At 45.6% G+C, this 23987-nt stretch overlaps 1 protein-coding gene across 16 annotated transcripts in view; it reads left to right on the top strand.

Moving 5' to 3' along the window:
* Ablim1 (actin binding LIM protein 1) overlaps positions 1-23987 on the top strand; it is a 287439-nt gene that overhangs the window by 178413 nt on the left and 85039 nt on the right. For all 16 annotated transcript variants that reach the window (XM_013515787.1, XM_013515789.1, XM_013515788.1 and 13 more), the window contains exons 5-6: positions 8080-8206; positions 9538-9631. In XM_013515787.1, the coding sequence (XP_013371241.1) occupies positions 8080-8206; positions 9538-9631 (221 nt within the window). The remainder of the gene's footprint in view (positions 1-8079; positions 8207-9537; positions 9632-23987) is intronic.

Here is a 23987-nt window from a genome sequence, read left to right as displayed (position 1 = left end):
GTCTAACAAATTTGCAGTATCACAGACTTCGTTGGATCCTATCCTTTATCCTTCTGTGTGTGTCAATCTATGTGCACACACACCAGGGATTGAACCCAGGGCCATACACTCTTACCATTAGGCTACACCTCCAACCTCGCATCCTATCCTTTGTTATGTTTATCCCGTACCATGGTATTGCCATAGCATACTAAAAATGAAAATTATGGACTCAGTTCAGTGACTTGGTTTAAATTTGAAACATGGACTATGACCAGGCAATATTTGTCAACTCATAGGTGTCTAATTTGGGAACTGGCACCATTCAGTGGCCCAGATGGAAACAAAGGTCAACATTCAGCAATAGCTACTTGCTGGGCCAACATCCTTATTACTCTTAATAATGGGACCTTTTTGGTTAAGGAAGGTTTTCAAATGCCCAAAACCTTTACTACTGAAGTTTGTAAAGTATAGACCAACTCTTATTTTAAAAAATAACATAAGCAATATCTGATTTTTTCAGAGCGTGTGTCACAAACTCAAGGGTTAGGCTAGGCTGGTGAGCTAGAGGGGTATGTTCATTCAAGCATGAAAGCAGGTGGTAACTGACACTCAGACCCATTGGAGGGATGGGAGGGACTCTGGCGAGCAGGAACTGTCCATCTTGTGTAAGGTGGGCGGTCACTGTGTCCCTCTCACAGAGTCCGTGTGGCAGGGGTCAGTGTGATGAGTGCTGAAAGCTCGGGAGGGACGCAGCTTGCTAACCTTTATTCCACATTCAGGTCACTCTTTTGCATCCTCTCTCTCTCTCTTTGGGATAAAATAACTGTTCTCTCATGCTGACTGCCATCATTTTATCTCACAAGACTGGGAAACCCATGCTGTATAGAAACATTAGAATATCCAGACATTACTAAGCTCAGGACCTCAACTGAGCCAAACACTGGAACTTAGCTTGAGCCCTGCCCAGGGATAAAGTGTCTCTAGTCTATTAAAAAGATATTTGTTAGGATCTCCAAAGTCTTATTTCACTTCTTATTAATAGCAATCTAAATCTGAAATGACTTGTTTTTATTTTTTAAATTTGTTTCATTTGTATGAAGGCCATGACTTTATGTGGAAATTTTGTTTAGGACAAATAATGTTTGGGGTTTTGTTTGTTTGTTTATTTTTCTTACTATAGAAAAGAATTCCCAGAAAAGCTTGAGTTTTCAAGAACATATCCGAGCAACAGTTTCAATACTGAATGTTGGTGTTTTAAATTCTAAATTTTAAAAGTTATAGTAAAGGAAGGACATGCTATGAGCTGTCTCTAAATCCCTGTGGATAGTCTCAGTATCTCAGCAAGCGCTACTTACATGAGCAGAGTTCTCCTCAAGATTTATTTTCTTTAGTTTTTGTTGGTTGGTTGGTTGGTTGGTCGGTTGGTGAATCTGTTGGTTTGGGTTTTGGTTTTTTTGTTGTTTGGTATTGAACCCAGGGCCTCACACATGCTAAGTACACACTCTACCGCTGAGCTACAATTTAGACTTGCACTTTTAAAATTTACATTATTTTCATATTTTCCCTGTGTTCCCAGGTTAGGGGGAGCCTTAGAGTGGACTGAGATAACAAGGCCTGAGGTCAGAAGACCTTTCAAGAGTTCAAAACTGTAATTTGGGGTGCTAATACTGTGATGCTGATTGTGGCGCTAAGGAGAAAACAAACTGCCTTCCCCAGAGGGAAGTCTGTGCTTCCCCAAGGGGCATTTGTGTTTTATTAAGAGCAAGATGAAGCGTAAGCAGGTGTCAGGATGGCAGAGATATTGAGTGTTTCATGTATGTGTGTGCCTGAAACTCGGCTTAAGGATTATGCAGTCATCTCTTTCATCTTTACAACAGCCTGGAGGGTAGGTATTGTTAACCTGCCCATTTTACAGATGAACAGACTGAAGCCTAGGGGTTGCCCAGCTTGCCCAGGGTCCCATAGTTCAGTGTCAGCTGGAATTGACTTCAGGTCTCTTTAACTGCTGTGCATTCTCGACTTAATTTATAGAATGGACCAAGACTGGGAGGATGAAACCATGGAGTCTCATCTTTCCCTATTGCTACTTTTATTACCCTCCACAAGAGCTCTCGTTCTCACCCTTTATGCTGTCTTCAGATCCTTTTGCTTCCCGGGCTCTTCCAGGTCTTTGGAGCCCAGTTCCGTGAAAACTCTATTCTCGGGTCCATTTTAGAACCTCACCCTTTTCCCAGCATAGGTTGCACCCAGGCAGAGACCAGCAGTCTGTCTGGGGATGGGAGCAGCCCCTTTTGATCCTCCTTTACCTCCTTCCTGCCCTCTTGGGGACAGGCAGGGAGTGGGAATTAGAGGCAGAGAAGACAGGTGTTACAACGCTAGTACTGTCCTGCTTCTCTTTCTGCGAACACTGGCTGGAAACATGGGAGTGGGGACAAGTTTTGAGTTCCTTGACCAAACTATGGAATTTCTGCCTCATCTCCTGCAGCCTGCCTTTTCCGCCTTTCTCCTGCCACTCTCTCATGGTCTTCTCACCTCCTCTTACTAATGAGGTCCCCCCTTTCTCAGGTGGTCTCATTCACCATGTTTCGGGTGGGTGTCATTCACAGGGCACTCACCCATTCCCAGTGGGCCAAACGGTGGATGTCCACACCTGTCTGCTTCTGTCTTCTCCTTTGCCTGCCCTCAGGGGCAGCTCCAGCTACTTCCTTCCTGTAAAGTTTGGACTTTACAGACTCCATACTTTTTGCTCATGAATGCTTCCAAGCCTCAGGATATTCAAGCCGGTCTGTCCCCCAAAGCCACTTTATATCGAAAGCTCCTCTTGGATCTCATGGCAGCACACGGGAAGGGAGCAAGAAACTATCCCCTTCTTCAGGATCCCCTGATCCCTCTTACAGCAGAAGAAAGGAAACGCCATCACCCTGCTGTGTGGAAGGCTCCCTTTTACCTCTTACTTGTCCCTTCATGGGCTTTTGATTTCAGGGGTAGGTAGGCAATAGAGGCAGATGCTACTATCTTTGATAAGTTCTGCAAGGCTATTCCTAACACCCATCTTCGGAGGATTTTTGAGACGTTAGGAAGAGTCTTATTCCTTGTTCCAGAAGCTTGGCTCCTAGATGGGTACCTGCTCTAAATAGCAGTTCCCACCTTCAGGAGTGCTTTGGGACAGGTCTGAAAAAGAAAGACCTGGGAGGGGTAAAGTGAGTGGGAGTTTAAGTACCACACAGTTTCCTTTCCTATGGCTCTGTGCCCTCAGCCCTCTTCCTCAGAGAGGCATCTGCACAGAATGAAGACAACTTTTTGGCCCTTACCTTTCCTGAATATAAAAAAAAAAAAAAATGCTAGGAAGACAGAAATCATTCTCAAGGAGAATATAGACACCCAGGCTGACAAGACCCTAAGCACTGCCCAAGAGTTGACATCCCTATTGGCTTGAAAATACTGGTTTCCTTCCCCAAACCTCTTATGTCCCTCTTTTCAGCTTAAATTCTTCTGCAGCCCAGGTGTCCATGCTCCCCGGCACAAACAATTAGATAGATGAAAGGAGGCAGGTAGGATCCCTATTTTGAGGATATTTATTGCCCTTGAGCAGATGATGTAAATATGGAACCAGGTGTGAATGTAGATATTAATTTACCTTGGATGTGAGGATCCAAATCCCTTCTTTGCTGTGGCTCTTGGTGCCAGGAGTAAAGCATTTGGGGCAAAGTATTGGGTTTTCTTTTGGTTTCCACGTTAGGTCATCCTTTCTCCTTGGTAGAACACTGGCAAGTTGCTTTTAGGTTTTATTTCCCTGATGCCAATATTCACCTATTTCTGACTTTGATGGTAATTCCAGCGCCAATCACCAGCTTTCTATATTTATCAGCAGCTGCTTCAGTGATGTGGAAACAATTTTCTCAACAGCTGAAAAACATGAAGCTGGAAAGTAGGACGTTTTGTTCTGTGTAAAAGAGCTTAGCTAGAGTGAGCATGGAAGGAGTGAACATCCAGGCACAAATCTCGGGTCTCAGCATCTTTCACGTTCTCCCCAGCATCATGGCAGGCTCAGGTGGAGCACACGGCTTCGTCCAGAGTAGAATGGGTAGCTGCATGGAATATACCAGAACACCCCAGGCTTCTTTTGTTCATTTGATTTGGGCCTGAAGGGTTGGGACAAAGGAAGCTTAACTCCAGCCTCAACTCCCAGCCAGCTGGCCCTAAGCATTCAGCTTGAATGAGCACTTCCCTGGAAAACACTGGGACAGCACCTTCCCTGATGAAGCACTGCAGAGGGTCTGAGTGCTATAGACACCACATGTGAGGCGAGAGGGGTTCTCCAGACTGTAGGGCACTTGGATAGTGAGATTCTGAAGACTCAATGGTACTATGTGTGTGAACCTGATGACTTATAGAAAGCCCTCAGTGCAGACCGATCCAAGTGGCCATTGTCTGCAGATTGTGTCTGCTCTTTCGTACCTCTGGGATGTGGGGATACTGAAGTGCCTGTCAGAGGTCAAAGCTGAGAGTCAAGAAACCTGGGTCAGAATCCTCTCTCTCCCTCTAGGCAAGAAAGGGGGAAACTTATCAAAGGCCTCACCCATCTCCAGCCTTGCATGATGGAAAGGAAAGCACCTTACAGTGAGGGATCACTTTTCTTTCTTGGAACAACTTAGCAAGCAGCTATCTTTAGCATTTCACAGGTGAAGAAGGAAGATTGAGAGAGAGAGGGTGACTTGCTCATCTTAATGACACAAAAGCCCTTGAGCCCTAACTCCCCCGACTCTCCAGCCACCCGTCTCCCTAGCCTCATTGGTCGTGCAAGGGGAGACCTCAGACAGCTCCGTCAGCTCTTCTTAGCTCAACAGTCTTCATTTGCAGAATTACAAAACCATCTCTAAAGTTTATTTTCTGCTCTAAGTTCTGTGGTAGCGTGTCTTCCTTAATAGTTAAATCTTTGCTGCCACCTAGTGGGGAATTGCCTGACGAGACAGGAGGAAAAATTTCACTCTAACTTGGGTTAAAAACTAATCACAGAAACAGCACAATGATGAAGATGAAAAAAAGTTTAGCGGTCCCAGGGGCCAGGGAGAGGGGGAATGCATAGACAAGCACAGAGCTGATTAGAGTGGTGATGCTGTATAGTTCTGGGTATATGTCATTATAGACTTGGGCACACTCAGAATGTCCAACTCCTTTAGACAAGACTGAACTACGTCGTAAACTGTGGACTCTGGGTAGTGATGATATGTCAGTGTTCTTTCATCAGTTATTTAAAAATGTGCCACTTTAGCGGTGGTGGACACAGTGAAACTGCATCTTCTGTTTAACTTTTCTGTGAACCTAAACTTGCTCTAAAAATAGTTGTTTTGTTTTGTTTTTGAGTTCTAGTGGCCCTCTACTGAGGTAAATTGACAAAAATCCAGATCTAGCCATCTTTTCTCAACCTTATAAAACTCAGTAGATTCATATGCACGTACATACAACATAGTACACCTGAGCAAAAACAGATCCCCATTGGAACATGAACAGAAAGCCAATTTATCTGTATTGTTAAATGTTTTTAAAACTTTGAGGGGCTGGGGATTTAGCTCAGTGGCACAGTGCCTGCCTGGCAAGCACGAGGTCCTGAGTTCGATTCCCGGTACTGGAAAAAAAAATTTGAGTTCTTGGTGTCCTGTCCTCAGTGAAACTGGTTCTTTGTGTCTATAGACATTGGCATTTTCTCCAAATTTTAATAAACAAAAAACTACATTTTTAAAGTTTATTTAAAAAAAAAGAAAGGGAAGTGACTTCTAAGCACCCTCCCCAGCAAGCACTGGTTAAAATACAGTTGCCTGTCCCTTAATAACCCGAGCCTGCCCTGTCCCTTGCCCTGCCTGCACTGTCCACTGCAGAACTGAAATCTACTTCTGCTGGCATCTGTCAGCTGTGGACAAACAGAGTCCAGGTATGAGGCGAGCTCCCTTTGACCTCATGAACTGTGACAACCTTTGGACACTTAACTCTTTACCCCAAAGATAAGTTTTTAGATCAAAGAAGAGTTCAGATTTTCTAAGCTCACCAAAGTTCACGTAAGTTCACCAAAAAGCTGACTGACTTCAGCTCCTATGAGGTCAATAATTTTGCCTGACAAAGTTATTGGGCAAGAAGATGATCCCACAAAAGCAATTTTAAAGATACATAGAACTGTTGAAAAAAATGTACCGAATCAAAACCGTATATCTGAAGTCTATGCGGTGTTCCTATCCTTCAAATTATTTTTAAACAAATATGGCCTCCACATTTTGATCTTTGTAGTAAAATGTTAGACATGATATTTCGTTATATTTTTTATAAACTGTTAGGCTGTGTACACACATTCGTCTTTTTAAAAATGCTTAGTATTTTGTGATCATCTTATACTTAGCTTGCAGTGGGCTATACTTTAAGAAATTCTAATCTGTGATATTCAGAACTTATATTTTAACTTTATACATATATAGTTACTCAATATTTATTTTCTGTGCTCATGGTTTTAAAAAAATTCAAACAATGCAAAATATGTGAAGTAAAAATGAAGTCCTCCTCCTCAGAGGGAAGTTTCTGAAGAATTTCTCATGTTCCCATTCTGGACCTACAAAACACACACACCCTTTACTATTTTTCAGTGAATGAGCTTATGCCACAAATGCTGTTCTACAGCTTGCTTTTCACACTTGCTCTATTTGGATATCATTCCATGTCTGCACACAACCCTACTTCATTCTTTTTAACAGCACGTAGTATTCCATTATTGACTGTGCTGTAATTCATTTAGCTAGTCATCGCCGATATCCATATGGTTATTTTCAGTTCCTCTTGTTGCAGAAATCCTGCAAGGAGCTCACGTGCACACACACACACTCACACATGAAATTTCTAGGTCTCAAAGAGAGTTCACACCCACTGACCAAGATCATCAGAAACACACTTCGAGTCGAAAGAAAAAGTCAGGCTTACTCAACTAGCTGCAGCTGGGAGAAAAGCCAGAAAGTGGGGAGCCTTCTGTGGATGAAGTGTGGGGGAGGATTTTCAGGATCTGAGCTTGTCTGGGCCCTGGCCGAGGCCCCAGGAAGCAGGAGCAGGGATCCCTCGGGTGATATGAAGAAGCAGGAGCAGGTGGGGTGCTGAGGTCTCATCAGTGTCTGTGGGAACAGAAAATTGAAGTTGGGCTCAAAATGTCCTGGGGAGTGGAGAAGCAGTCATGGATGTGGTCAGAAGAGGGGGATGTTTAATCACTTGTTCTTCTCACAGCCACGGGGTGGCCTTGGCTGTATGCTACTTTTTTCTGTGAGTGTTGTATGTGTCGTTGGGAACATCATGATCAACCCGCTGGGAGTGCTTGCTTTGGCTTTTAGGTACCTAGATTTTGAATGCTTTTAGAGGACGCATTTGCTTTGCGGACATTTGCATTCTCCGGGATTTTAAAAATTTACTCAGCTTCCCTTATGCAAAGAATTATTCAATACTCAGAAAAATAATGGCACTATGATAGCAACCATTTATAGGGCCGCTGTGCTATGTTGCACCATTATTTCACTGAATCCTCCAGAGGCTTGAGCTGGGTGTCAGTACCCTCCCTACCTCCTTATGAGGAATCCAAGGCTGAGAGAGTACAAGTGACCCTCCTGGCTCACACAGTTAAAGAACAAGGAATGAAGCAGGACCCAGGATAATTCCAGTGCCCAAGCTCTTCATCAGGATGAAATACTTTCTCATCTCTCCTTTCTGGGTGCCCACCAAGGATTGTTTGAAGCTAAGGAACTAGCGCCATTTCATTGATGATGAGAAATCTTCGGAAAGGCTGGCTTAGGTGGATAAGCGGGTAGAGTCCCACTTAGAAAACTGAGATCTACATGCAGCAGTCCAGGAATCTCAGACATTGTGTTGAGTGAGGCATCCAGCACCCTGTGCTCAGCTGGGCACGCGTGTCCTGGATCAACCAAGGCCTTGAGCATGAAAGTTTCTGTGCAGAGGAAGAAAATGGAATGAGATGGGGCCTAGGTACCTGGTGATAGGGGGTCAGGGAGGGTGAGCTGTGGGGCTGAGGTTAGCAAAGGTTACCTCTAGTAACGGCTGCTGGTTGCTCTCTTCCAGACTGTGCTGGCTGCGGAAGAGACATCAAGAATGGGCAGGCGCTGCTGGCGCTGGAGAAGCAGTGGCACTTGGGCTGCTTCAAATGCAGATCGTGTGGGAAGGTCCTCACCGGCGAGTACATCAGCAAGTAAGACGGGCCGGGCACAGGGGTCCTTCCACTGGGGACGGCCCTTGTGGGTGCCCACCCCCATACCTGTGGAAGTACATTTGCATCCCCAAGTACTTTTGCTATGAAACTTTTTAAAAGAATTTTTATTCTATTTTTGCTATAATCTGACTACAACACCCCTAATAGAATGTTCATCATTGCCTAATTTAATAGTTAATAAAGCTGACATCATAGTATACCCTTTGTTGTAAACAATCAATCATTTAGTAATTTTCCTTTTGCTATTTTCTCCCCCTGTGTGAGACCAGTAAACCTTTCACCTCCAGGAGGAGCACCTTTGCAGACCGCCCCCCCCAACATATGCAAGGCCTGGGCACTGAGCCCCATGGCAGGGCTTCATGCGTAAGCTGGAGAGTGCGTGAGGCTGATCACTAGAATTAAGTGAGAAGGTGGAGTTTGGGTGGTTTTTTGTTTCTGTTTTTAATGCGCCCCGGAAATGAAGGAGAACATCCTGTTCTACATCTTTTTATGCTTTTAAAACATTTCCCCAAGCACCCAAAATCACTTATTTTTAAATATTAATGAATTTGATTTACACGTATAGAGAAACAAACCAAGAAGCATCCTGGGTTCCACAGCCTAGAAATCTGATTTCATGGTAGGTCTAGGGTCAAGCCTATGTTAGGAAAAATAAATAGCTCCACCGGTGACTGAGAGGGCTACCAAAGTGAGATGAAAAATGCATGGTCTTCAAGCTGCGCAGTAGTGGGCATCTCGGCTGTCCAGAGCATCGCTTCTGAACTTTTCCACGCTATAACATGTGGGAAATGGCATTTTTTATTGTTCTCTGAAGTAAACGGAGGTCACCAAGCTGGAGAGGATGCTGGGACCTCAGAGCTAAGGAGAGCTGAAGAGAACATGTCTGGAGGCTGCTGGGAGGCTCTGTCAGGCCTGTGAGCAAAGGCCAAGAAGAGGGTGTGGGAGAGCAGCACAGCGGGGTCCCTCGGGCGGATGAACTCTGAGCCCACATCTGAGCCATGCTGGCCCACTGTGAAAGGGACTGATGCTGGCTTTTCTAGTAGTTAGTTCTGAGACCACCAAGGAACCAGCAATGGTAACCGTGTAGCTTCTGGGCTGTTCTGTGTGACCTGGAGGACTTCTACTCACTATGACTCTCTCTGTGGTGTGTGGTTTTGATTGCATCTGACCATTTCACCAGGGGTGTGGATGCTGGAGAAAGGAGAAATAAGCTCTACTCTTCCGTGGAAAAGAGCTCAGAGAAATACAGTTTTGGTGTCTTCCCCGTCCTCTGCTGCCTCTTCTCAGGAGCTGGCTGTTTTGTCTTGCAGGGATGGTGCCCCGTACTGTGAAAAGGACTACCAGGGGCTCTTCGGCGTGAAGTGTGAAGCCTGTCACCAGTTTATCACAGGGAAAGTCCTGGAGGTGAGTGAGTGATGAGTTCCCCCAAGGCACCAGGTCATTTTCCTCAGAGGCTCTCAGGAACGCACAAGAGGGGGCCTGTCATCTGCGGAGGAAGACAAGACTTTGCAGGTGGTCGCGGGGAGCTTGTGAGCTCTGCTGTCTTCAGAAGCAGTTTCTACCAAATGCTCATGTGGAAATTGGAATGATAGAGAATTTGAAGGGGAAAAACAGAATGACAAAGGCTATATGGGGGATTAGGTAGACTAGTTTTACTTTTAGAAGTTAGAAGAGGGTGTGTATGTGTGCATGTCCGTACACGTGTACGTGTGTGGTGGTTACAGACCCAGGGAGCAGAAGCTCAGAGCCAGAGCTAAGAAAGGAACAGTGGGTGAAAGGTAGAGGCATAGATACCCCACCCCCTTTGAAACCACATCCTGTGTGACCCAGAGCACGCTGTATCTGGCGCTGCGCAGTAGCCTGTGAAGTTCAGGTGTGACTGCTGTGAGTCAGAGGGTTCCTGCTTTCTCAGCAGCCCCACCAGTGCCTGCCTCTGGCTCCTCTGGGGCATAAAGCTGTCACACCAGATTCTGGGGCCGGAGTTCAGAGGAGTCACTGCCTCACTTTTCACAGGCCTGTGGGGTGTCAACCAAGTCTGGAGGAAAAGTAAAGATGCCTCCTACATTCCAGGGTGGAGCATGTGTGCCGATCAGGGCTGGGTCAGCAGCTGGCATGACAGTGCTGCACTGGACAGTGATTGGCCTGGGTCTGTCCTATCAGTCTTCAGGCACCAGGGTATAAATCCACATGGCCACATCGAAATTTTCAAAGAGAGTGTGTTTCAGGGACACAGGATATTTATATCCAGGGGTTCCCTCAGGTGCTTCTGTGCACTCCTGTGGGATTTCACAAAGAAGGGCAGTGTAGCCTTCCAAATCCCACCACAGGCTCTTCCCATGACACACAGGCCAGCGGTGGCCCAATGCTGGGTTCTAGTGTGTAATCACATGTGGGAGATAAGGAAGTGACTGCGTCAGATGCAGCTGCCACTTAGCCAGGGGAAGAAGGTTCTGGAAGGGTGAGGAGCACCTGCCCAGGCTTGGTGACAGACACATGCAGCACTTGCAAGAACAGAAGGTGGACCGGGGAGCAGGATGGCGTGAGAGGCGGTGCTAGAAAAGTGGGGAGGGGCCTTCAGGTCACATTCCACAGGCTGGGATTCCTCCTAAGAGGGGTGGGCAGCCATGGAAGCAAGGTAGTGGGAGTGTCACGGGATTAGACCCGGCTGCTGTGCAAAGACTGATGGGAGTGCTCAAGCGTGTGTGCCCACGAGTTCCCAGCAGCGCGGCACTGTTCCCAACAGTGAAAGGCGGAAGCCCCCGAGCGCCCAGACATGGATGCAAGGAGAAGTAAAATGCAGAACAGCCACTCGGGAATATTCACAGAGATGCTTGTCACGGCGTGGGCCAACCTTGAGAACATTCTAAGTGAAAGCGGCCAGGTGACAGGTGCGTGCGCACCAACCATTGCACCCTGAGTGTGGCTGTGGGAGGGGTCTCAGGCTTCATGCCGGACACAGGTTGTATGATTCTGTGGGTGTAGGTAAACCCACAGAAACAGAGAACGGTCAGATGGTTGCATGTGGCTAGGGGGAAGGGCACGTGGACAATGCCTAAGGGATTCAGGGTTTCCTTTTGGGCTGATGAAAATATTTTGGAACCAGAGAGAAGAGGAGGTTGCACAGCATGGAGAATGCACTAAGTCCCACTGCATCGTTCACTTTACAATGGTTAGTTTTAGGCCTAGCGGATTTCACCTGAAGCTTGTTTAAAGCTCAGGGAGGGGATGAGGGTGCAGAGAGGAGGGTGCGTGAGGAGCCTCCTGCACCTCTGGTGGGGAGGAGAATTGTGCAGACTAGTCCTGCTCTCTTTTGGTGACTAAGCCCAGCTGATTCACATGTCAGTGGGGGCACCAGCCAGAGCCCCGTGTGAAGGGGGCCTCCACACACACATACACGGCCAGGTGGCAGGATTTCTCATAGCCCCTCCAGTGCATAATTGGCAGCCCAACAATACTTAAAGGTGGGGGTTCTGGCTCAGGGAGAAGCACACCCCTAGGAAATTGTTGGAGAAGGGAATGCAACCCCCCCAAAGGGTAGTTTAAAGTCTGAACGGTCATGTCACAGTATGCTGGTTGGTTCTCCTTTGCCTGTCACCCAAATCTATCCCTCACCCCTCCTGTACAGCCCCAGAGAACCCATCAGGGGGTGCCTGACCGAGGTCCAAAAGAATTTCCCGCCAATAGGAAACCTCCTTGTAGAACAATAACAAAACAGTGGCAATATTTCCCAGATGTTCAAGCACAGGAAGAGAGGCAGGAAGATCCTGGGCCCAGCCCCTGAATTTGAGGTTACAGTGTCTGCAGGAGATACGGGTAGAAACAGCTGTCTCCTCAGTCCACACGTGGAAAGGTGTTGCCCAAAAAGACCCGGGCTGCAGAAGGCCTGGATGTGTGTGTCCAAGCGCTGATTGTCTTCAGGTTTAGCGCCACAGCTGCAGGAAGAAATGTCTAAAATAAAGCTGGATCCAAGAACATGCTACATTGAAGAAACATCTGCTTATTACTCTATTTTCTCCCTCGAGGCTCAAGCAGTCGGCATTCACTAGGGCCACAGCGGCCTTTTCCAAAATTGGCTTCAAGCTTCAGGCAAGGCCACTTGTAGGGTTCAAGGCTTGGCGACTTTTCGTGCAATGCTGTCCAAGTTGGGCCATCTGGGAGCAGTTTGCACACGCTCAGCCTCGGTTTCAGGGTCCACCCAGGTGCTGTCCCCCTCAGCTGGGTGTGTGATCTAGAACAGTGTCCCACAGGGTCAGCACAAGGCATGTGACTACTTGTGAGTCAGCTGGGTTTGGTCACCAGACGTAAGCAGAGCTGCACTCCACACTGTGCCTTGTTCTCTGGCCTGTTGCTGGTGAACCATTCTGTTGGTGAATCTGTCGTAAATCAGTGAACCAGCACTGTATCTTTTTCCGTCTGTAGAGATTATAAGCATATCTGCTGTAATGGCGGCGCTTTAGAGCTGCAGAAATTTGTGCTCTCTGCATTCCTGAGTCTAGACTCCTGAATCTAAGGTGTCAGCAGGGCTGCACAGCCTCTAAAGGGCTAGGGGAGGGGCTTCCCTGCCTCCTGCACTTCTGGCAGCGCCTGCTGTTCTCGGGCTGTTTCACTCCAGTCCGCCCCCACCCTCTATGTCGTTTCCTGTCAGTCCTCTTTCCTTTCTCATAGAAGGACATACGTCACTGGACTTAGGGCCCACCCTGGTCATCCAGGATGACCTCATCTCAAGAGTCTTAACTTAATCACATCTGCAAGGACCTTTTCCCAAACAAGTGAGTCCTAGAGGTGGTTGTGGACACACCCTATGGTGGGAGGAGTTTACCATGTAACCTGCTCTAGGAAACCGGGGACTCACACAACCCCATAGCTCCTGTGGGGTTTTAATTTAATACTAAGCATCAGAGTCCTGCAAGCTCCTCTCTGGATGTGGTTTCACACACAGTCCCATCACACACTTTTGAGAAGGAGAGCGGGCAAAGGGCGGCGATGGAGAAGAGGCACTGCTCCAAATGTGGCTGTGTCCAGGAGGAGCTGTACCCAGACGCTGCTGCGTCTCTGATTCCCAAATATTTTGGGCAGGTCCTGCAGCCTCTGTGGCCTGTGACTTCCTAAGCTCCGTCCTACTCTCATCCCTGTCATTCCTTTGTAGTTGTAAACCCTGTACCTCTGGCGGCCTGCGGTGGGTTTGAGGGTGTCTGCAGACCACGCGGCCTGATGAGCAGGGCTCCAGGCCACAGAGAACCATGGGTCTGTTCTACTTACCACCTGGGGGACCCCTGCAAGTCTCTCAACTTCTTTGAGCCTCAGTTTTCCTCTCAATTACCAGCATTAAAAATACAGATGCAAACCCAAGGCTTGGGATTCTTGGCTCCTAAACCCTCTTCTGCTGTAATAGTCCAAGTTCTGTAGGTCTCTTATGTTGGATGCAATGGGTCAGAGCCAACAGACCTTTTGTTCTGGAGATGTTTTCTGGAAACTGCCATGGAAAGCCCAGCATATAGCAGACACTCAAATTGAGGCCTTATTTCTCATCCCCGGCTTTCAGTATTTTTTTTTTTCTTTTTCTCTTTCTAGCAGTAAGCTTCTCTTTTTAGGGAGATCTTATTATAAAGAACATACCTTTAAAAGGTTATGCTAAATTGACCTATAAATTCAGGAGCATTCTTCAGATGTTTACAACATGCCTCCTAATTAAGAAGTCCAGAAGCAAGTTAGTGTGAGATACTGCAGTTGGCTGATCCTCTCCTCCCTCTCTCGCTCCCTCCCTCCCTCCCTCCAGCTCTGCTGAAACAACCTCCCTACCCACTTCTCCTCCTTCCCTGGCCCCAGCTCCCTCTGCTGTAGAAGCTACAAGAGACTTCAGAGTGGGTCACAGGTGGCAGTGGACCTGGAGAATTCCTGTGAGACAGATGTCCTTCTATCTCCGGAGGGTGGCCCCAGGAGATAGACCGCTACACCAGCAAACCTGCTTCCCTGAGAGCACGGTGTTGCTTGCCAACTTCATGAAGAAGCAGCCACACAATAGTCCTGTGAAGACAGCACAGGAAGGGAGTGGGGGGAGCAAGTATCAAACGGAAAACGAAAGTCTTAAGAGTAAAGGAAAAGGATTTGTCCAGCGTCCCCTCCCCCAGAATTGGGCTGCTCCACCTGCAGGCTGAGGGTGGCTTTACTGTCCCTCCCTCCTGCTCTATTGCACAATCCCCATCACCCCAGGGGCTCTGTGTTACCTGGTTCATTCATTTGAGACAAGTGCTGCAACCATTACGCCCCTTGCAGAGAGCAGGAGATGCTTTCTCTGAGCAGGCAGCTGCCAGGCTGATCACGGGAGCCTTCTCCTGTGCCTTCTGGGGAACCCAGTACAGGGGTCACGTCTGCGTTCTCACCAGCAGGAGAGGCAGCCTTCTTTCCTTGCTTCAGCCTCACAGGCTTTCTCTTTCCCATTTTCCTGTCACCACAACCAGAGAACCAGTCAACCTTGGGTGTGACTGGTCTTTCTGGAAAAGTTGGTGGCACCTACCTTCCCGGGGTGGTGTTTACTCTGACACCTGTGGTTCCTGGAGAGGAACATGTGCTGGTGTCTGTAACGGCCTGTGTCCCCTCCATGAGAGAAAGAGACCCCAAGGAGACCAGAGAGGTCCTTCAGATCCCTTCATGCCTTCCCATTTGTATAGCAGGGCCCCAGCCTCTGCCTGTCAGTAACTTGGATGGGATTTACACCTGCGTCCTGCTGAATGCCTGGAGTGTAGGAAATGGAATCACAACAGGATTCAGTCAAATTCTTTTCCGTCATCCTCTGAGGGATTAAAAATGGATGGCTTTTTCTATTTTGCATTTTAACTGATAAAAAGAAGAGCTGCTTTTTCATAAAGCCCAGGGACAAGGGTTTAGAGTGTTCCTGGGAGACTAATTTATACCCGAAATTGGAGGTCCTTGTCCCCTTCCCTTTAGCATAGGTATTTTAAGCATATTCTGTTGCAATAGCTATAACAGTGAGACGGTCTTGTTTTGTTGGGGCTAACTTAGTATCTGTGAAATAAATAGGTTAGCCATGGTGTTTGTGGGGCATACAGTCTTTTTGTCCCTATTGAAGATATAACTTGCCAAAGTCAGGCTGAAATGCCAACTCCTTTCTTTCTTATCGTGTACGTATCCTACACATACAAAGCAAGAATCATAACCCATACCTGTGCAGAAAATGAATTACATTCTTGTCCTCCTCGCTGAGCTCAGATGAATAAATGCTTTCTTTGTACTTAATTATGGATGCCACAGTTTTTGAGGATCATGGAAATGAAAAGAATTGAATTATCTTCATAGTGTTGATGAAGATGCTTTGTGCCCCAGTAGGCAGCGAATCACCACAATAGCTGAACTTTGTATAGTATTTTGAGCACTGACAAGTGCTCTCATAAATATTTAGTTCTCACAGCAGGCCTGTGGAGTGGTCAAGGCCATTGCCACTGACTTCCATTTATAGATGAAGCCACTGAGTACTGGGATTTCTGGAGCTAATTAGTGATAGACTGAAATTAGAAAATAGGTCTCTTGATTCTCAGAAGATTGGGACACACACACACACACACACACACACACAGAGCTCTGTGATCTACCTGACAATAATCATTGTACAAATAATCTGAGCTGCTGAAGGACCTAGCACACTGAAGAAGCCCTGTCTCATTAGTGGCCCTGTTATACCTGTTTCAAGACAAGAGGTACTTGCTGCTTGGTTGGTTTACTTCTTACCGATGTGTCACTACAGATCAGTGACCTTGCTTGTGATCTGCTGCATTCCCATCAGACTCATGATGTCTTGCTTCCTTTAACCAGCCGTGAGCCCCACTAGCATTACAGATAGACGGTGCTGTCTTAGGACAGGGAGCACACTCTCTGCACAGACCCCTTTTCTAGGGCTCTTCACAACTCTGTGGATAATTGGGAAGGTGTTGTGAGGTAGGACTCACAGACACTGTTCGCCTTTCCTCATTTCAAACTATCGCTGGATGGTTTCAACTGGAGAAATGGCTCCATTTTTTGTTTTGTTTGTGGAGCTGGAGGTCTCATTATATTGCCCAGTCTGGCCTCGAACTCCTGGGCTCAAGCAGTCCTCCCACCTCAGGCTCACAAGTAGCTGGGACTACAGGCACCTGCCACTAGGCTAGCTGGAAATGGTTTCAGTTCAAATATGAATTAAGCAGAAGGTGGTACATCCATATCACGGAGCCACAGAGAGGAATGAAGCACGGATTCGTGATGCACAGAGGATTCTTCTCACCTGTGCCAAGTGAAAGAAGCCTGTCCCAAAAGATCATGTGTCATGCAGTTCTATTTGTATGAAATAGCTAGAGTAGACAAATACACAGAGACAGAAAGTAAACCAATGGTTGCTGGGGCTTGGGGTCAGAAGAGGGAACAGGATTTTTGCTGATGGATGTGGGGATTTTTGCTTTTGTAGTAATGAAAATGTTTCAGAATTAGATGGTGGTGGTTGCACAATTCTCAATACCTTAAAAGCCACTGAATTGTATACTTTAATAGGATATTATTTTGTGATACGTAAGTTATTGCTTGCTCTCTCTCTCCACATATATATATATATATATATATATTCATATATTCATCTGTGCAGGATGTATAAACTTAGGGAGAATAGGTGTCCTATCATTGTTTTCCTTATCTACAAAATAATACTGATCATTGCCCCATAGGGCTGTGGGGTTTGTACACCCCTGACATAATTAGTAGCCAAGTTAGCTCTCTCCTCTGTCTTGCCTTTTCTAGGTTCAAGCAGTATAACTTATTGGGCATCAGAACAGTGAGTAAGGCACAGAATGAGAAACTGAGTCAGTCAGTGTCCTCATGCAAGAGTCTGTGTGAGGCTCTCTCCCTTTGTGGCAGTTAAATTTTCCTTCTCTTGCCTGGCCACTGGTTGCTGTTGCACAGAACCATGCCTTTGATCAAGAGTGTGATTTGGTTGATGTAAAACCTTCCCAGTACTGGAAAGCGACCCCAAGTTTAAATTCAACATATAGTTTATGATGCATTGGTTGTGACATCTTATTTGCAAAGAATATCTTCTTGCTAATATTTTGCCCTTGCATCAGTAACAGATCAGGAATCAGTCCAGGCAGGCATAGTGCAGTAACAGGATAAATGATTTAAGGAAAGTGGTCTCCCCCAAAGCTACCTAGTTTCTTTTCCATTAACAACAGAGGAAGTGTGCTGTCAGGGTAACAGAAGACTGTTCGCAAGCAATAAATATTTGGTATTTATCACTGCATTTCCTGTCAGTACAAATGGAAGGGCTTCCTTACCCGGAAATGACAGTTTGAAAAGAATTTGTATTTATCTTGAGTTAAAAAGATGTTTTGTTTTCCAGTTAACTTCAGAGAGTTGGCTCAGCTCAACTTTTTTCCCACCTTGTTTGTTTCCTTGATTTTAAATACATGATTTGGTTTGATTTTGTGTCAGGCTTACAAAATGCGTTAATTTCTGCTCCAAATCATCAGCTGTTAGACTTAAACATTCTTCTCTTTTCTTTTCTTTTCTTTTCTTTTTTTGAGACCTGGTCTTACTGTGTAGCCCAGGCTGGCCTAAAACTCGTGGTGATCCTCCTGCCTCAGCCTCCTGAGTGCTGGGATAATAGGCATGCACTACTGCTCCCAGCTCAACTTAGTCTTATAAAAATATTTTCCTTTACAGATTAATATTATTGTAATTTAATTTTGAGGTAAAATGAATTTTGCAGCTCCACCAGGGCCCATTCCCTTTTGTAAGAGCATCCCTTCATTTGCTTGGGTCTGCCCACCTGGGCTATGGTGGCAGGAGAGACACACAAATGGCGTCCACCCCTCAGCCCCTGCCTGCCTCATGGAGTCTGCGGTGAGACCCTGCCAGGTGTTCTAGTTACCTCTTTGGCTTTAAGCAATTCTCTCAAGCTTCCAAGTCCATGAAAACTCCCAGGAAAGGCGGCTTCTCAAGCTACCTCCACTCTCTCTGGCTTATGCCACTCACTTCTTTCCATGAATGTGGACCTTGGGAGGATGTGTTGAAAAATGGCACCGTCCTGAGGTCAGCTGGATGGTTTCTACTCTGAGCACAGTTGCCATGGGCTCAGGATTTGATGACACGGATCCCAGATGAAATGGGAGCAGTCAGTCCCTTGAACCTGGGCGGCGATGCTGGCCTCGTACCTCTCCTATACTGGCAACAAATTCCCTACCCTGGTAGGGAATTTACACTTGAATGTGCTCGCCTCCCGGACCTCCTGCTGGCCCACCTTGTGGCGAATGTCTTGCCAGTTCCAGCAGATGGACCTGCTTGTGGTTTGTCAGCGAGTCAGGAGGAGTGAAGTTAGAGCTGGGCACAGCCAGAAGTGAGCTGGTACAGTGATTCCTCTCCTCAGAAGGAAACTTTGGAGCGGTCTTGCAAACTGTGTACAAGCTATTTTACTGGCTTTGTAGCAAATACAAAAGTATAGGCATTTTAGAAACACGGAATCAAGAATATTGGAATCAATATGGCTTACTGGTAAGGTAGGAAGAGAGGAATGGGAGATAAAGAGCACAGGTACTGTCGGACTCGTCAGAGGTGATTCCTGCAGCCACACTTGGAGCTGAGCAATCCTCAGCAAGTTGCTCCAACTTTGAACTTCATCGTCCTGTGCTGTAAGGTGGGGATGACACAGGCTTAAATTGGGTAAAACAGTGAATCACCTGAGATAGTATGCGACACACCAGGTTCAAGAAAAAAAATTTTCCCATTTCCTTCATTTATAAAGGAAGAAATAAGCCTTGCAAAAGCCCAGTTGGAATGCGCTTAAAACTTCCTGCATGAAGGAAGAAGGTGAACTCACCCCATTTACCCCCTGATGTGATTGTATGTGATGACAGCACACACGTTAACAGTTATGTTGACACTTAGATTTGAAAATTCCTGAAATCACTTAACTTTAGACATTCATACATATCTGTGCCCATAAATTTAACCTACCTTTGTTTCACCAAGTATTTTGTTACTTTTTTTTTTGTCTTTTTGAGACAGGGTTTCACTATGCAGTTCAGGCTGTTCTTGAACTCACTTTGTAACCTAAGCTGGCCTCAGAGTTCCAGCAACCCTCCTTCCTCAGCCTCCCAAGTGCTGGGATTACAGGCATGTGCCACCACACTTGGCATTTCTGTTACCTTTTACTGGGTATCTAGTAGCTGCTAAGTAAAGATGTGTTGATGAATAGTTAGTTTTCCCATTAGGAATTTTTTTCATTGCTTTTAACCAAAAATATTAAAGCTTTACATACTTCTAACTTTCTTACCAGTCCACTAAATATCTACTCCTTTTACTCACCTGTGAAATAAATACTCACATGCCTACTTCCTACCTGTTAATGTCTCTCTTATTGTATTCACGGAGTGTAACCTGTTTAAGTATGAAATTAAAAAGTTCACTGGTGGTCTCTTGAATCGTTCTAATGCCAGGCTCATTTGCCCTGAGGAGGCCGTTACTGGTATTCAGGATAAGGTGAATCCTGCTCCTGCTCTTTCAGCTCCTGGAAGCTCCCTGAGTCGCTTTGAAGCAAGTTTTACTCCACCTTTTCTCTTCTGCCTACTTTCTTTCACCAAATGTACATCTATCTCCATGCACAGAGACCTGTCCTTTGGAAAGGTGGCTTACGGTTGCTCCCCAAGGGCTGCCCAACCTGGTAGATCCTTTGAACCGCTTGACTCCAGAAGATCACGATTTTTGGCCTTTTCATCTGGAAACTCACAATTGTGGAAATTCGCTTGGTATACTTGAAGATGAAGAGGTCATCAAGGTGGTTAAATAAGTGAAACCCAGATGAGGAACTGACAATCCAAATATAGGCGAGTAGGGAGGGTGAAGATTGTTGCGGGGTAAGCGCGATTCTAGTGCTTGAGTTGCTTCTAGCCTGTGACTGGGAGCCTAATTAAGCTTCCTTGTTTTCTTTGTAAAGTGGGCTTTCTTTACTCCTTTGAGAAACACTGGCTGCCTGCTAATGTCCCGAGCAGGAGGCGCTGGGATTATAGAGGTTACAGGTACTATCCCTGACCTCCAAGGTCTTAGAATTCAAGCCTAGGGTTCTAAGGGCCAGGGATATAGCTCAGCAGCGCAGCCCTGCCTAGCAAGTGCGAGGTCCTGAGTTCGATTCCTGGTACCAAAAAAAAAAAAAAAGACTAGGGTTCTAAAACCACTGTACATAAGAACCACCTGGATATCTTGCGCAAAGCATGGGTTTTCAGTACAGCGTAGTACAAACTTTCAGTAATAGCCATGTTTATTCCTAGCACATTGTGTACTTATAAATGTAATGGGGTAAATCTCATGTTAAGGGTTTTTATCACAATAAAAAATACTTATTAATGATTTTTAAATAATATATGGATACCCCCAAAGATTCTGACTCAGCGGGTCCAAGATGGGCCTGGGAATTTGCATGGTCACGTGCCATCCTGCTCTGGGTAATCCTGGGGCAGAGACACCCATAGATGCCAGTTCGAGAATCTGGCCCAGGGAGGGTATTTGTAAAAGCACATTAATAGAAACTGTTTGACTTCTCAAGAGAAAAGTATACTAGATACTAACACCCCTATAATTATACTTTACAATCAGTAGCTGCTGCTATATCTTAGAAGCATTGTTTTGTTGCTAAAGCCCTTACATTTCTTCATGAGTGTTCAGGATTGCTTCTAGAACAGCTTAGAGAGATTCCACTCATACTTAAATGGGTCTTTGATGAGCTGATCTTTACGTGCAAATAATCTCCATGAAAATGTCCTGAAATCCTCTTAGTCTTGTTGAAAATGACCTTAGTTGTTACAGAATCTTGTCCTAGACCTAAGAAAGAGCCCCTAAAAAGAAGCTGTGTTATCAGAATATGTGGTTCTGCCCCTTCTCCCCGTTCCTCCACACAAGGAGCCTGTCGCTTCACCTTCTGTCACCAGTTCTCTGAGGTTTCTGCAAGACGGTTTAGATGCAAGCAAATTAATGTGCATACAATGCCTGGAACATAAGAGGCATCCACTTTTTTTTGCTGTAGTTAAAGCACACAATGCAAAATGTATACGAATCAAGGAAGTTTGGCAAGCAAGTCTTTTTCTTAAACTCTAAGTCTCCCCAAAAATATTCCTGGATAATGTGAAAGGTCAAAGTAATAAATGGAAAAAATGGAAATCAATAGACTTGAGTTTGACTAAACTTCTACATGTGCCCCAAAAGAATGACTCGTGAGAGAAGGCTCCTGGCTGTTTCAAAGCTGTGCTCAGCCCTACGCCTTGAATCACCTCAAACCCAAGAAAGAAACTTAAAAGGCATAAGAATATGGTTTCAATCCGAGCCTCTGCCTCGGGGACAATTACTGTCAGATTTACGATGCGGATAATTGCCAGCAGATGTGAAGAAATGGTACTTTCTCCACCTGCGTTTGAAAAAAAGAATTATCTACCCCCCTCCTCTTTTGGAAACATGGTCTGGCCCGGTGTGGTTGCAGGGTGTTTAACTAGTAAGTGGAGCGCGGAGAGGAGGCGTTGGAGAGAGTGGCTGTCGCTCACTGTTCTTGTTTCCGGTGTGTGTCTCAGGAGAGATGCAGGCTGCTTCCTTAGCCTAGCTTCCCAGAGAAGCCTGGGATGTAACCCAGGCAAGCAGGAGCCTCAATCGGCCTGGCTGAGGTCTGCCCTTTACAAAGCCTCTTCGCAGAGGAGTCCTAACCTAAGTACAGCTAAGGCACAGCACTGGAAGCAAAGGAGCCCTGGCATAAGGTAAAGCAGGCTTTGCAAAGGTGTCCTATGCCTTGCAAGGCGGATAGGAAATCTCTGGCTTCCTGGGTGGTCGGGGGCCCCTTAGGGTCTGCTAGAGGTGGTCAGGTGGGTGCTGGTGACAGAGACTACTTGTGTTGCCCTGAAATAATTTACTGAAACTTTCGTTTTTGCTATAATATAGAAGCTTTATTTTTTCACGGACACAGTACTGAAGAGGAAGTAGGGCAGGTTATTTTTACTGAGAAGGGTAGAGTATTGACTTTTAAACCAGGTGTGTGTTTGTCAGACCATTGCTCCAAAGACTGAAAAGAAAGTGGTTTTCACATGTTGAGCTTGTTTTGTTTTGCCTGTAGTTTGCAGAGCGCTGTGGAATTTACTTTTTTTGCAGTACTGGGGATGGCGTCCAGTATCTTTGTACTAAGTTGCATCCCCAGCCCTTTTTATGTTTTATTTTGAAACAGGTCTGACTAAGTCACCAAGTTGCCCAGGCTGGGTTTAAACTTGCAGTCCTCCACCTCAGCCTCCCAGAGTGCTGGGATTACAGGCATGTGCCACTGTGTCTGGCTTGAAATTGACTTTTGAGATGAAAAGACTTTGAAGTCATTTGGGGAGATTTGGCAGTAAAAGTGACATGGGACGGTGAATAGGTTTATCTGTTACTATAGATGTCTGAGGGTTTTTTTCCTTCTTTAATAAGTTCCCTAATGAAAATAAGGATGCAAACTGCATATAATTCACTTTTTAATACAGCTACAATTTGAAAGAGATTGACTCTGACCCTTTATCACTGGTGGGTTTGTGATGAATGAAATCTGAACATTCTGACCTTTATAATGAAAAAAGTTTTCTAAAACCTAGTGATTAATCAAAACATGTTCTAATTTTTTTTTTTTTTTGGAAAAAAAGTTTTAAAGTGAGCTATGCTAGCACTAAAGAAGAAACTACACAAGAAAATTATCCTAAGTATAAAAGGAGTACATTTATGATGTGGGGAAGGAAAAAATAAAATGAGTTTGCCCAAACCCACATAAATGTGGTCCTTTAGGAGCTTCATCTATCATTTAACTGAGATTGGAGACTTAAAAAAAACTGAGCCTGCTTTCTCTGAAGGTCAGAGAGGAATGTTAAGAGGATGTGAAGCTATTTAGATTAGCCAAACAGGTTCAGACAAGTAAGTAAAAAATAACCAATTAAAATATAATTGTTGCCACTCTATGCTGGATCAAAAGGCTTATTGAGCCGGGATGTGTGTATGGAGTAGGCAAGTTTGCCATGGCTTATTGGTATGAATTACTTTTTGAGCAGGCTTTTTAAGACCGTGTGGCCCTACAAGCCTCTTATTGTAACACTTTGAATGAAAGTTGTGGTCAGATGGTTTTTCAAGTGGGTTGCTCAGGTATTTCACGAGTCAGTGAGTTTAACCTTTGCATCAGGAGCATCTCAAACAGGAGCAGGGGAATATCACATCAGGAAACCCTGGCTCCTCCAAAAGAAAAAAGCAGTCAGAGCTCCTCAGTTCTCTCTTCCTGACTCCAGAGAGATGCAAGTCCCAATGAAGATTTTGCCTCCTGTAGGGTTTCTCCGTCCTCAGCACTGGTGACATCTTGCTGTCGTCATTCTTTATTTTGGGGGACTATCCTGAAGAATATCAGCATCCTTGATTGCTGCCCTCTAAAGAACAGAAGCACTCCCAACCCAGCTGCACAAACTAAAAATAGCTTCAGACCTCCTCCCCTGATGTTCCCTGCAGGGCAAAATGGTCTCTAGTTGAGAATCTCTATTCCAGAGAATCTGCTTTTTGAGGCATTCTTCTGAAGGTCAGGAGGGGAGGGACGGGAGTGGCATCTGGACCCCTGAGGAGCTCTGAGGCGGTTCAAGGAGAGTAACAGGAAAAATATTTTGGCCTGACTGCTTTGGATTTTATTTTGTTTTCCTTACAGTGCTATGGTTATATAGCAGTCAAAATTCTCACCTAGACTAAGTGCATCTGG

The sequence above is a fragment of the Chinchilla lanigera genome, unplaced genomic scaffold (assembly GCF_000276665.1).
Source record: "Chinchilla lanigera isolate Chin_1 unplaced genomic scaffold, ChiLan1.0 scaffold00030, whole genome shotgun sequence".
Lineage (NCBI taxonomy): Eukaryota > Metazoa > Chordata > Mammalia > Rodentia > Chinchillidae > Chinchilla > Chinchilla lanigera.
This window is presented reverse-complemented; position numbering and strand designations above follow the sequence as displayed.